The 14,263-nt window shown below is 42.4% G+C and overlaps 1 protein-coding gene across 1 annotated transcript in view; it reads left to right on the top strand.

The window, feature by feature from the left end:
* Positions 1–14,263, top strand: part of ABCA13 (ATP binding cassette subfamily A member 13) — a 929,477-nt gene that overhangs the window by 80,481 nt on the left and 834,733 nt on the right. Inside the window, exons 3-4 of the mRNA XM_029587089.1 lie at positions 5,452–5,545; positions 12,202–12,325. Coding sequence (XP_029442949.1) covers positions 5,452–5,545; positions 12,202–12,325 — 218 coding nt within the window. The remainder of the gene's footprint in view (positions 1–5,451; positions 5,546–12,201; positions 12,326–14,263) is intronic.

Raw genomic sequence — 14,263 nt, 5'->3', positions numbered from 1 at the left:
GGTAAAAGAGGCTATTTTAGCCAAAAAAAATCCTTCAAAAATTGGAAGAAGGATCCATCTGAAGAAAATAGGATAAAACATAAGCATTGTCAAGTTAAGTGTAAAACATTGATAAGACAGGCAAAGAGAGAATTTGAAATGAAGTTGGCCATAGAGGCAAAAACTCATAATAAAAACAGTTGTAAATATATCCAAAGCAAGAAACCTGTGAAGGAGTCGGTTGGAGCATTAGATGACCGAGGAGTTAAAGGGGCTCTTAGGGAAAGACTAAATGAATTCTTTGCTTCCGTGTTTACTAATGAGGATGTTGGGGAGATACCAGTTCCGGAGATGGTTTTCAGAGGTGATGAGCCAAACGAACTGAACCAAATCACTGTGAACCTGGAAGATGTAGTAGGCCAGATTGACAAACTAAAGAGTAGCAAATCACCTGGACCGGATGGTATGCATCCTAGGGTACTGAAGGAACTAAAAAAGGAAATTTCTGATCTAGTAGTTCAAATTTGTAACCTATCATTAAAATCATCCATTGTACCTGAAGTGGTACAATGTAACCCCAATATTTAAAAAGGGCTACAGGGGCGATCCGGGTAACTATAGACCAATGAGCTTGACTTCAGTGCCAGGAAAAATAGTGGAAACTATTCTCAAGATCAAAATCGTAGAGCATATATAAAGACATGGTTTAATGGAATACAGTCAACATGGATTTATCCAAGGGAAGTCTTGCCTAACAAATCTGCTTAATTTTTTTGAAGGGATTAATAAACATGTGGATGAAGGTAAACTGGTAGATGTAGTGTATTTAGATTTTCAGAAGGCGTTTGACAAAGTCCATCATGAGAGGCTTCTAAGAAAACTAAAAAGTCATGGGATAGGAGGCGATGCCCTTTTGTGGATTATAAACTGGTTAAAAGGAAACAGGATTAAATGGTCAATTTTCTCAGTGGAAAAGGGTAAACAGGGGAGTGCCTTAGGGATCTGTACTTGGACCAGTGCTTTTCAATATGGGGTAGATTTTAAAAGGGTTATACGCATAAGGTACGCGCATAACCGTTTTAAAACACCCTTGCACGTGCCGAGACCATTTTGCATAGGCTCGGCAAGAGCCGGGATGCGTGTAAGTCCCGGGGCTTCGCTAGGGGGGGCATGTCGGGTGGGCAGCACTACGTTTGGGGCGTTCCAGGGGGCATGTCGGGGGGCGTGGTGCCAGCCCGTGGGCGTTCCGGGGGCGCAGCCGATGCCTTCGGAACAGCCCCCGGGTCGGGAGATGGCGCACCGGGAGCCTGCTGGCACGCGCGAGTTACTCCTGCCTGAGGCAGGCGTAATTTTTACAACAACGGTAAAGGGGGGTTTAGATACGGCCGGGGGGGGGGGGGGGGAGTTAGGTAGGGGAAGGGAGGGGGGGGTGGGGGTGGAAGGAAAGTTCCCTCTGAGGCCGCTCCCATTTCGGAGTGGCCTCGGAGGGAACGGGCAGCGTGCGCAGGCTCGGCACGCGCAAGGTGCACAAATATGCACCCCTTGCACGCACCGACCCCGGATTTTATAAGATATGCGTGGCATTGTGCGTATCTTATAAAATCCAGCGTACTTTTGTTTGCGTGCTCTGTTTTTTCAAATGTACCCTTATATATATATATATGAATGATCTGGAAAGGAATACGACGAGGGAGATATCAAATTTGCAGATGATACAAAATTATTCAGAGTAGTTAAATCAAAAGGGGATTGTGATACATTACAGGAGGACCTTGTGAGACTGGAAGATTGGGCATCCAAATGGCAGATGAAATTTAATGTAGACAAGTGCAAGGTGTTGCGTATAGGGAAAAATAACCCTTGCTGTAGTCACACGATGTTAGGTTCCATATTAGGAGCTACCACCAAGGAAAAAGATCTAGGCATCTTAGTGGATAATACTTTAAAATTGTTGGCTCAGTGTGCTGCATCAGTCAAAAAAGCAAACAGAATGTTAGGAATTATTAGGAAGGGAATGGTTAATAAAATGGAAAATGTCATAATGCCTCTGTATTGCTCAATAGTGAGACCGCACCTTGAATACTGTGTACAATTCTGGTCGCCGCATCTCAAAAAAGATATAGTTGCGATGGAGAAGGTACAGAGAAGGGCAACCAAAATGATAAAGGGGATGGAACAGCTCCCCTATGAGGAAAGACTGAAGAGGCTAGGGCTGTTCAGCTTGGAGAAGAGATGGCTGAGGGGGGATATGATAGAGGTCTTTAAGATCATGAGATGTCTTGAACGAGTAGATGTGAATTAGTTATTTACACTTTCAAATAATAGAAGGACTAGGGGGCATTCCATGAAGTTAGCAAGTAGCACATTTATGACTAATCGGAGAAAATTCTTTCACTCAATGCACAATAAAGCTCTGGAATTTGTTGCCAGAGGATGTAGTTAGTGCAGTTAGTGTAGCTGGGTTCAAAAAAGGTTTGGATTTATTCTTGGAAGAGAAGTCCATTAACTGCTATTAATCAAGTTTACATAGGGAATAGCCACTTCTATTAATTGCATCAGTAGCATGGGATCTTCTTAGTGTTTGGGTAATTACCAGATTCTTGTGGCCTGGTTTGACCTCTGTTGGAAACAGGATGCTGGGCTTGATGGACCCCTGGTCTGACCCAGCATGGCAATTTCTTATGTTCTTATGTTCTTACCTTGGAAAAACAAATTGCACAGGTAGCATATAATATCTTTTCAAACTGAAACTGGTAAAGGAATTGAGACCTTATTTGGAGATGTCAGTATTAAAAGCTGTGACCTATGCCTTGATCATTTGAGAGTTAGATTACTGTAATGTAATCTACTTTGGCATCTAGGAAAAGATGATTTGCAAATTGCAACTGGTTGAAAATACAGCTGCTCGTAAGGTTTTGGGGAAATCTAGGAAAGCATCTGCGAAACCTCTATTGTTACAACTCCATTGGTTACCTATAGTGGACAGAGGTAAATTTAAGAATTTAGTTCTGGCTTGCAAGGTCCTGAATGGTTTTGACTCTCCTTCATTGAAGGGTTCTCTGGAATGGCATGAAACTAAAAGAAACTTATGATCTATGAGGAAGTGGTTTCTCTGGTTTCCACCGGTAAAAATAATTTGATCATTTTTGGTTGTGTAACAGATCTTTTTCAGCTGTAATTCCAGGTTTATGGAAAAGACTTCCATTGGAATTGAGAGAAGTAGTAAATTTAGTAAAATTCCATAAAACGTTAATGACATGGTTTATGTCTGTTGACATTTAGTTCATTTTGTTATAAGATCTTGGGTCTGAAATTCATGCCAATTACAGAGTAGCATATCAATGATTGATAAGTTTTCATTTGCTATGGGGGGAGGATGAATTAGATGGTGATTGGGATCAAATATGTACTGTTAGGGTTTTTATTTTTTAATGTAATTACATTTTCTTATATTTTAATTTTACAATGATTATATTTTAAATATGTGAATCTTGTATTTGGGTTTGTTTGTTAACTTTGTTTATTTCTTTGGGCAATTGTTTCGGTCTATAAAGCAATTCACAAACACTTAAATACATAAATTAGTTAATAAATAAAAGTCTCCAATGTTATGTATTGGACTGGATAATTTTTTTGAGGATCAGTTAACGAAAATAAGGGAAAAAAATGATTATTCTATAACCACAGATTGGGGACAATAAAGGACAAATTTGAAAAACCCTAAGTGCGGCACATCCAGGAGATACGTTTGTGACTGGGACGTGTGTGGGCTACGTGTAGTTTGAGGCCTGCAACCATGCACGTATCCTCTGGTATGCACATTGGAAAGGATTTTGCAAAAAGAGCCGGGCTAGGAGTATGGTATGGATAGGATGGGAAAGCGTCATCAAATGAGAGTCAAAAGACAAAAAACAGGGACCAGCTAGTGTCCAATTAATTTCCACAAAATAACTAACTGTAGAGATTACATAGATTATGTCGGAAAAACATGCTGTTTAAAAAACAAACTTTATTTAACTACTAATTTTGATAAATTATTTTTAAGGTGAATTTTTAAATAATTTTTTATGTCAGAGATAAAAGACCTCAGAACTGGCAATTCAGGTCTGTTGACCAAAGATTTTATGACCAGTGAGTTCTCTTTTTTTATTATATTTAAAACATATCAACTCTTTGAAAAGAGTAACTTGATCCCCAAAATGGATGATTTTAAGCTTGATCGCAATTGGCCGAAGGAAAGTTCCCTTCGAGGCCGCTCTGATTTCAGAGCGGCCTCGGAGGGAATGGGCAGCGTGCACAGGGCTCGGCATGCGCAAGGTGCACAAATGTGCACCCCCTTGCGTACTTTTGTTTGCGCCTGGTGCATGAACAAAAGTACGCCCAGGTTTGCTTTATAAAATCTACCCTTGAGTGTTGAACTTTCTCAAGGAATGTTGCATCAGATTTGTGCTAGCCATTTCACAACTCAGTGTCATGGTTTTGTCTCCTTTTGTGTTTGTGGACGTGGACTGTGGCCTCTTCTGCGTACAATCCATGGCTTTTTCATTTCCACTTAACCCTTTAAGTGCTCTGTCTCTGGAAACAAAATTGAATGTAATAATATTTAAACTAGAGATGGAACAATCTGTCATGATCTATGCTCATAGTTTTATGATCCAGTAATCTAATAATCTGGGCTTCGAAGATGTTGGTCTAACGTCTTGAATTAAAAACACACATTGAAGAAGTAAAAAAAAAAAAAGATCCCATTTGCTATTCGATCCAGCCAACAATTTAAAAAATGATGGTTTGCTTGAAGAAGCTGGTATGGGTGATTCTCCAGTTGTAGGCCCCCCTGCCTCATTTACTTACGGAAAACAGTATTTATCAAGGTTTTGTATCTATGGTAAAAGATTTGATAAATAAGGATCCTGGAAAGCAGAGCAGAAGTAGTGCAAAAAGAATTGTAGAAAATTAGTATTCTGTATATGAACTGCAAGCAAGGCAGATTCTTCTATAATCACACCAGCAAGAATGGCAGAGGTTGAGATTAGGAGGTAGTCTCATAGCTTCATTAGGAGTGGGCGGGGGGGGGGAGTCTGATTTCTTTCACAGAAGTGAACCCATTTTCAATTTGAACACTGGCATCTCAGGAGTTACTCATGCCACAAATGAATGTCATACAAGATTGGAAACCTGAGACTATTTTTGATTATTTTATTTTTTGTTTTACTCTGTTTTTCATTATTAGGTCTTGTCTTTGCGTTGTTAACTTTTCTGATTTTCATGCTTGCATTTATGCGTGTACTTTGCCACGAACCTTGGAGGACGTAGGCTAAAAATAACTTTAAATGAATAAATACATTTGTGCAATGGTATGTAATATTCATTTCTTGGAAATTGGTTTGGACGGTGGGGAGGATGGGACCTATTAAAAATTTGTACTTCAGGATTTTTTTAAGGCTGATTTTGTGATATTTGGGTGTGTTTTAGGTGCTGTCTCTCTCAGAAGTTCTCTGGCCATGTATATTATTTCTGATTCTCACTGCCATCCGTCTCCAGGAACCACCAAAATTCATTGAAAACTGTAAGTTGGATATTTTATCTCTGTCTTTCTATAGGTGCTTACGGGATCCCAACAGTTCTCAACTTTTCATAACTACTATAGTCCTTTCAGGAGTTTGAGATACCTTGGCTACCCCAAGTTGCAAAATTTCAAAATTCACAGCAAATGCTATGTTTATATTGCAGTGATATAGACCTGCTCTTCAGTTGGTATTTTGCTGCCAAATAACAAGCACATGCACAGCCCCCAAACACACCCACCCCAGATACTAATGTTGCTAAATTCAAATTAAACCTAGCAGGAAGTGACATTGGTATCATAGAGCTAGCAGTGCTGAGCTAGCTGAAAGGCACATTTCTTGTGGTGCTCTATAATCTTTTTCTGACCAGTTGATACAATTTTGAAGGGCAAAGAATGGAGGGAGTTGTGGCATAGGGAGAGAGTGCCAGAAAGTACAAGCTTACATTGCTCACTTCTTGGAGATGGGTGAAGGGATATTACAAGTGGAAGTTGCCTTAGCAATACACTTCTTCCCACATAAAAAAATGACACAAATAATATATGATATAGATATTGCATGCAGAAAAAAATAGAGCTAACAAGAGTACAGAGGCTCGGCACTTATTCGCGTACCGGCATTTACACGCATGGCCGGGCCTCTTCGAACTTTTGCCTGGCACGCACAAGGCCCGGCCATGCGTGTAAATGCCGGTACGCGAATAAGTGCCGGGCCTCTTTGAAGGGGCGGGCCGGGACAGCGTCATCGTTCGCTATCTCGAAGACTCGGCTGCCGGCGCACGCAGCTTACTTCAGCTCGGGTGCTGAAGTAAGTTGTGAAACATAGGAAAGAAAAAGGAAGGGTTTAGGGGGTGGGGAGGAAAGGGGAAGGGAGGTTAGGTAAGGGGGTAGGGAAGTTCCCTCCCAGTCCTCTCTTTAATTGGAGCGAACTGGGAGGGAACTGGGGAAGGCCGGAATGCGTCGCTGCGTGGAAATTGCAGAAGTCACCCCCCCCCCCCCTTATGCGCACAGCCCAAACATACGCGCGTGGATTATAAAATCTGGCGCCCATGTGTGCGTGGCGCACGGATTTTCCACCATGTGCACGCCGGTGTGCACATAGTAGAAAATCAGTGCGTACTGGGAAGCGCACGCAAAATGGAAAATCTACTCCTAAATTTTAAAAAACACAAATAAATTGCTCATCGAAATCAAAATAATTTACTACTTCACAAACTCATATTCTAATAGCTCAACTGGAGATGGGCAGCCCCATTTTCCAAAGAGCACATGGTAAACACCATTTGCACGCATAAGAGGGCCCATGAAGATTCATGCCTGCATTTTATAAACTGTGTGGCAGGGGTCTATTCCAATTTGTTGGGATCCATTGTAATGAGAGTTGAACCCAGTTGCTGGTGCTAACATTTAAAAAGGTGATAAAGCACCATTTGTTTTTTAAATTTTAAATTTTCTTAAAAAATCAAGCAAGAGAAGATTAAGGAACAATAAAGCTAATTACATACAAGAAAAATATTTAAAAAATAAATAAGCAGCTAATCTTTAGGCCACATAAAGGGGGAAGAAACAATAGGTAAAATAATGCAATATGAAAACAAGGATATGTATTAACTGGTCAGTCCCTTAGGTGTAGGTAGAAAAGAAGATATTCCTTTATCTTTCAAAACCGTCTCCAAATGATCAGGGTCACAAAAATACATTTAATCCCTTGATATTTAATTATTCATTTGCATGAAATCTCAAAGAATGAGTAGCTCCAAAAACAAGAACTCTGGGCTTTTTATTAAGGAACATTTTACATCTAACTTTGGTTTCCTTTGCGACATCTGGAAACACTGCTATTTCTGGCTCAAAAAAAACCAAACAAACAACAAATAGCTTTAAACCAAAAGAACATTTTTAAAGTCCACCACTTATCAGGTTCTTGAAAATATGAAACAAAGAGGGTAGCTCTCTCCTTAATCTCTGTTAACTTTCCAAAAAAAACCAATAAGATCTAAGCTATTAGAAAAGATCCATCCTGCCACAGAAGACGCATCATGTTTTTAAATTGGCATGTAAAAAATTTTTGATAACGCTGAAAGCATCTCCTTTGAAACCTTCAGAAATTCCAGATAGAATTTCTTCATCTCTGTAGGAGAGACTATTAGGCTATAAGGAAAATTTAAAAATCTAAAATGTAATCACCTAGAGCAAGGATTCTCAACTCAGTCCTCGTGTCACACCTAGCCAGATAGGTTTTCTGGACACCCACGATGAATATGCATGAAAGAGATTTGCATACAATGGAGCCTGTGCATGCAAATCTCTTTCATGCATATTCTTTGTGGGAATCCTGAAAACCTGATAGACTAGATGTATCCCGAGGACTGGGTTGAAAACAACTTTAGACCTAGAGTGATTCTTAACATTTTATAGATTTGACTGTAATAGCTGATTATCTTTAATTAAAATTACATTGCTTTCTTGAAGATTAATATTCTTATCTCCCATTTCTACCAACTTATCTCCTTGCACCTTAATTAATCGTGTATGCTCATTCATAGTATTAGTGAAACCATCTAAAGAATTCAATACAACATCTATTCAGGTGGAGTCAGTCTTTTCTGCAGATTCACTATCAGAATCTGTAAAATTTAAACTACAGCTGGCTTAGTCAGCAAATTGTTCTATCACTGAAGGCCCTCTGAAAGTAGAAGAAAGCAAACTTCCAGTTACTGGTTACTCCCCACCATGGGGCAGATAAGGGCTTGAAGAATTAACAGCCACATTTCCTCCCCAGCTCCAGATAAGGTCAGTGAATCTGTCTGCAGTTGGAAAGGGCCTTCAAGGCTCAGAGAAACAGATGAAATCTTTTTAACGGAGGTAAAAGTAGCAAGTTCACTCAAGCCCAAATTACCTTGATTCTGAAAAAAGACATTGAGAGTTAGCTGGGATGAAGAAGGTGCAAAAGGCATTGGTAGGTAGGGGGGAAGAGGACTCGGATGTTGTCTTTCCTCTTAAGAACATAAGAACATGCCATACTGGGTCAGACCAAGGGTCCTTCAAGCCCAGCATCCTGTTTCCAACAGTGGCCAATCCAGGCCATAAGAACCTGACAAGTACCCAAAAACTAAGTCTATTCCATGTTACTGTTGCTAGTAATAGCAGTGGCTATTTTCTAAGTCAACTTAATTAATAGCAGGTAATGGACTTCTCCTCCAAGAACTTATCCAAACCTTTTTTAAACCCAGCTACACTAATTGCACTAACCACATCCTCTGCCAACAAATTCCAGAGTTTAATTGTGCATTGAGTGTGAGAGAACTTTCTTCGATTAGTTTTAAATGTGCCACATGCTAACTTCATGGAGTGTCCCCTAGTCCTTCTATTATCCAAAAGAGATTCTATTCTGCTTTTCAGCACTTCAAAATGTACTGTAGTTATTTCTCTGTCCCCAGAGGGCCCACAATCTAAGGGGGTTATTTTCCAACCTGCGAAAGGCCATTATCGCGAGCATTAGGGCCTTATCGCACGCAATAAGGCCCTAACACACGCAATAATGGCCTTATTGCGGAGGTAGCATTCAAAATAGATGGAGGGGAGGAGTCAGGGAGGAGATTAGGGAAATAGGCCGGTGGCACCACTGCCGGCGATTATGTTCTAAACATTATCGCTGGCAGTAGTGTAGGAAATAGCACCACCTTTTACGGTGGCGCTATGCCTGCAATAGTGTGCAGCATGGCCCCACCGTGGCAGGTGAAACCGCACAGCCATGGTGCGGCTGGCTGCAGGCTATCGCCTGACCGCCCCCTCCCCCCTTTACCACCATGTTCAGCATTCCACAAGGAATGATGAATCCTGGCTAACTTTGTATCTGAAGCAACGGAGAGTAAAGTGACTTGCCCAAGGTCACAGGGAGCAGCAGGGGGAGTTGAACTCTGGTCAACTTGGTTCAAAGCCTGCTGCTCTAATTACTAGGCTAGTGTGTCAATACCCAAAGCTTAAGAAAAAAAAGATGAAGAGATGTTAATCATTTACAGTCAGAGGTGACCCTTTTGCTGCCCAGTGTTCTTATACAGAGAGGAGTCCCATGAATGTGACGTCAGTAGGGAGTTTCTCAGCGCGAAGGTCCAGGTCACACAATGCCGAGCAGATCTTCCTTCTCTTCATGCTCCCCTGACAGAGTATCCTTTAAACTAGATCATGGAGGAAAGCCAGCATCTTCAAAGGATATCCGCAAAACAGGGAAGTTAGAATATCTCACTAGAGAGGTTGTGGTAAAGGCTGATGTAGCTCAAGTGGATTTAAATCAAGAGTAGACAAATATGAATGACTCCAATTATCTGTATCACGTGCTAACAAACAGGTTGAGAACACAAATAAAAAAGATATTTTAAATTGCCTATATATAAATGTCAGAAGTCTAAAAACTAAGGGGGTTATTTTCCAACTCGCATTATGGCCATTTCGCATGCATTAAAGCGTTTTCCCATGCAAAAAATGCCTTAACGCATGCGAAAAGCACCATAATGCATGGTGCAATGCTAATTTTTAAAAAAGGAGAAGTTGGGGGTGGGGTTTTTGGAAAAGTGGGCTGGCTTTGCAAAGCCATATCGCACAGTTTTAATGCTGAAAATAACTGCACCTTTTTAATTGGCGTTAAGCTGTGCGATATCCCCATAATGCAAATTGCATTTTGGGCATTTTTAGACTGGAGAAGGATTGGAGGAGGGTCCGAAGATGTGGGAGAGGGAAGGAAAGAAAGAAAGAGAGAGAGAGAGAATGCCTCTGGGGGTGGCACTATAGTAAGCAGCTACTTCTGCTAATAGAGGAGGCCCACCTAGTAATTCGAGATGAGGTTTAGGTAGTAGTATAGGGGCTAGGGGCCACTTTGACATGCAGAGTGAGACATATGATCAGAACAGTACACTCTTGTGAAGTTCTGATGACCTAGCTTGATGTTCTTTCAACTTAGCTTGATGTTACCCAGGTACCCAGGTAGAGAGTCGATCAAGCTAGGTTGAGACAACATTATACAAATCTCATCTTTGTGTGAGTTTCCTCACTCTGAAGGACATCAAATCTTCAGAAGAGTGTACTGTTCTGTTTGTACGTCTCACTCTGCATGTCAAAGTGTCCCCTAACCTCTAACACTACTACCTAAACCTCACCTCGAGTTACTAAGTGGGCCTCCTATAGTAGCAAAAATAACTGCTTACTATAGTGCCACCTCCAGAGGCGTTCTCTCTCTCTTCCTCTCTCTCTTTTTCTCCATCCCCCCCTCTCACACTGGTTGCAGGTAGGAACTGCAATAATTGTGGTATTACTGCAATGTGCAAAAGATTATCGCACTCTGTGGTAATACCTATTCGAAGCACTAAGCGCACATTGCGATAAATAGGCTGTTATCATAAAACACACCCCTCTTCCTTTTGTATGAGATAGATTGATGAATCTAGCCCTAAGACTGGTGAGAGAGAATGTATGGCACTAAATGAGGTAATAGACATAATCATCATCTCAGAGACTTGGTGAAAGAAAGTAAGATAACTAATGTGATACCAGAGTACAGCTATATTGAAATAACAGGGCAGATCAAATTGCTGGAGGAGTGGTACTAGGATAAAAGGCCTTCAAGAAACTAAATGCAGTGTGGAATGTGTATTGATAGAAATTCCATGTGTAATTGGTAAGAGTAAAGCAGTGGGAGTATATTTCTGTCTACCTGGCCAGGATGAGGAAACAAACAGTGAAATGCTAACATCAATTAGAAAGGCAAATAAAATTGGCAACACGAGATTAATGGCAGATTGCGATTTCCTCAGGATTGCTTGGGTAAAGTCCCCATCAAGACATACATTGCTGGCTGCGGAGATGGGGAGGAGTTTGGACTTCTGCGTGCATTTTGTAAAATTCGACCACAATGCACATACATTTTCAGGAAAAATAAAATGGCAAATAGTGCATGCAAAATTTCACAAACCCGATTCTGCATGATAGTCACAATTATAACACGCAGAATCACATTTGCAGAGCTGTTTGTGGTTTTGTACATTTGTATCCTAATAAGAGCAGGGGGCAGTGATCACAACATATGGTAATTGATCGAATGCACAAAAACTGCTGTCACAAGTTTATGATTCGAATAAGAGAAACACTTTTTGAAAGCATTTTTCTAGGTGTGTCATACGTTCTCTGAGTCACTCATATAATATACATCTTTTAACCTGGAAAACAGACCTGTTTATGTCCTCAGGGAGCAGAGTTAACCATCCCTGCAGATGTATTAGGTTGTAGGTTTTCCATTTCCATTTTCTGTTTTTCATGATCCATTGTGAAATAAACTCAGACAGGACAAACTCCTTGAGTTAAATTGATTTCTGATGTCTACTGAGCATTTCCAGCACAGGACTTATAAGATTTGTGAATCATGCACCTGGAATAGGAAAACATTGAGACTTCAGTAAGCTTCTTAGTTATTTTCCAGTATCAATGTCCCTTTCTTTGGATTTTGTAAAGAAAATAGAAGAAACAAACAATAGTAAAGGGATTGGCTTCTACGTGCACGACATGATGGGTTAAACAAGCTTTAAAATGAGGATTAATTTAACAAGTGTTGGTAATGCTCAGGTTTCAGTCTCTAGTTTCACAGATTTATATGTTAATTTTTTTTATAGGCTATTTGGAACCTCGAAATTTACCAAGTCACGGTCTCTACCCTTTTGTTCAGAGCCTCTTTTGTAATTCTGGATCAAGCTGTAAGAATGTTAGTTACGTGGCTGACAAAAACACCACCTCCTGGTAAGAAGATACAAATCATTTTTTTGGTCAAATTTTATCCTGCATGTGTACCTTTAAAGCTTTCTCTTACCAATGTAAGTCATTCTGTAATAGGGCTGCCCACTGACTCCAGGTCGATCAGACAGACTGATCCAGCCCTGGTTTTGTTCTCCTGCCATGCAGTGATTTGTAGTTCTGATTTTCTTAGGGACTATTTCAGGCCATCCCTGTACACTCTGGGAGGGTGGCGTTAGCCTTTCCTCCCGACAAAATCCAAGATACGACTGTGGCCCTGCTTCCCACAGGGCCACACTAATTGACCTGAGCAGGAGTCACGTGGTGTTGTTGTGACTTAGCTGCTCAGAGTTGTCCCTAGTTCTGAGCTCAGAATATGGGGACGGGATGGGACAGGGGTTCCACTGCCAGGTATACTCCCAGGGTTACTGCAAGAGGACTGGCCATCTTCATTGGCCTGGGAGGAGGGGAAGGGGACCGTAACCCTGGCAGGGAGGCTTCCAGGTTACTCCCGTCTGCCCAAGCAGGACCCCGAGGCTCGTGGCTGGCTAAGGGCGGGAACGCCTCACTTCTCCAGTACACGCGCTCCGTGGAGGGCGTGCGCCACTGCCCTAAAACAAAAGCCTAAATGTGTACTATTAGCGAAGGCTGGAGTCCGCCGAGAACCTCACAGAGCCCGTTCGCTACTGCCCATTTCCAGATGAATTCGTCTGTTGTGTCTTTGGCTACAGCGTGCTCATATTCAGTCCTCACCCTGGCCCGCACCACGCAGCGAAAAAGGACCACGCAGTCTTCCAGGGCACCGCCTTCCGACGCCACGGTCCTTGTCTTGTGTATGACATGCTTTGCAGAGGCTACGATGTAGTTAACAAGATGGTCCCTGGCCCTCAATCTCCTACTGTTCGAGGTGGTGCGGCCATAAATGAATAGGTGAGGGCTGAATTGCAGCCAAAAACGCAGGAGGGGGGCCTTCAACTCTGCGAGGAAAGGTGTCAACCGGGGACATCGGAGGAAGACGTGCTCCAGCGTGTCTTCCTCCCGGCAGAATTCGCACCCTCCTCCTGATCCCCTGATGCGCACCAGCAGGCTGCCTATTGCGACGGCCCCGTGGGCGATGCGCCAGCTCAAGACCCCGGTGGGCTTCGGAACCAGTTCCGAGTAGAACTGCTCCCACCGGGGCTTTTGCGCACCGCCCAATACCCTCCGCCAAAGTGTATCTGAGCGGCTAGAGCGGGTAGTCTGGTGCACCCAGTGGTATACCAGACCATTTAGAGCCGCCTTCGGGGCATCCCGGAAAGGCACCCGCTGGAGCGCATCCAGCCTGACGAGGCTGTGGTGTGGGGGACAGGGAGGTCGAGCGGGTCCTTGGTGTATCGGGAGGGCCAGTAGTCAGGTCCGGGAGAGCAGGGGTGGGGGTGGGTAGAGGTGGGGACTCCTGGCTTGAAGGACCCCCTTGGACGGGCTGGAGGGGCCGGGGGGGGGGGGGGTAAAAAGGCCCCGTATCTCCCTGAGCAGTTGACCGGCTACGTACGGGTCTGATTTTCTTAGGGAAATCAATGAGACAATCAGAACTACAAATCCCTGCATGCAATGGGGCAAAGCCAGGACTGGATCAGTTGACCTGGGGTCAGTTGGCAACCCTATTCTGTAAAAATAAAAAAATAATCTACTGAAGACCCTGGATCCAGGGATGCCTCACGCTGCATTAATCAACAAAGTAAGACTTACCAGAACCACAGGCATTCAGCAAAGCTGACTGGAAGAATGGAGGGATGTTAAAATGGAGGAAAATGAGGGTGTCTATGATGTGGCCTGCCAGAAAATGAAGTAGAGGTGATGACAGGGTGTGCAATGAAACTAGAGACAGGAGGATTAAGATTTAATGGAGTCACCGCTGGGGCAATTTTTGTTAACATTTTCCATTTTGTTTAAATGAATGCACAC

Source organism: Rhinatrema bivittatum, chromosome 2 (assembly GCF_901001135.1).
Source record: "Rhinatrema bivittatum chromosome 2, aRhiBiv1.1, whole genome shotgun sequence".
NCBI classification, from domain to species: Eukaryota; Metazoa; Chordata; class Amphibia; order Gymnophiona; family Rhinatrematidae; genus Rhinatrema; species Rhinatrema bivittatum.
The sequence above is the reverse complement of the archived record's forward strand: the minus strand, read 5'-3'. Positions and strand labels throughout refer to the sequence as shown.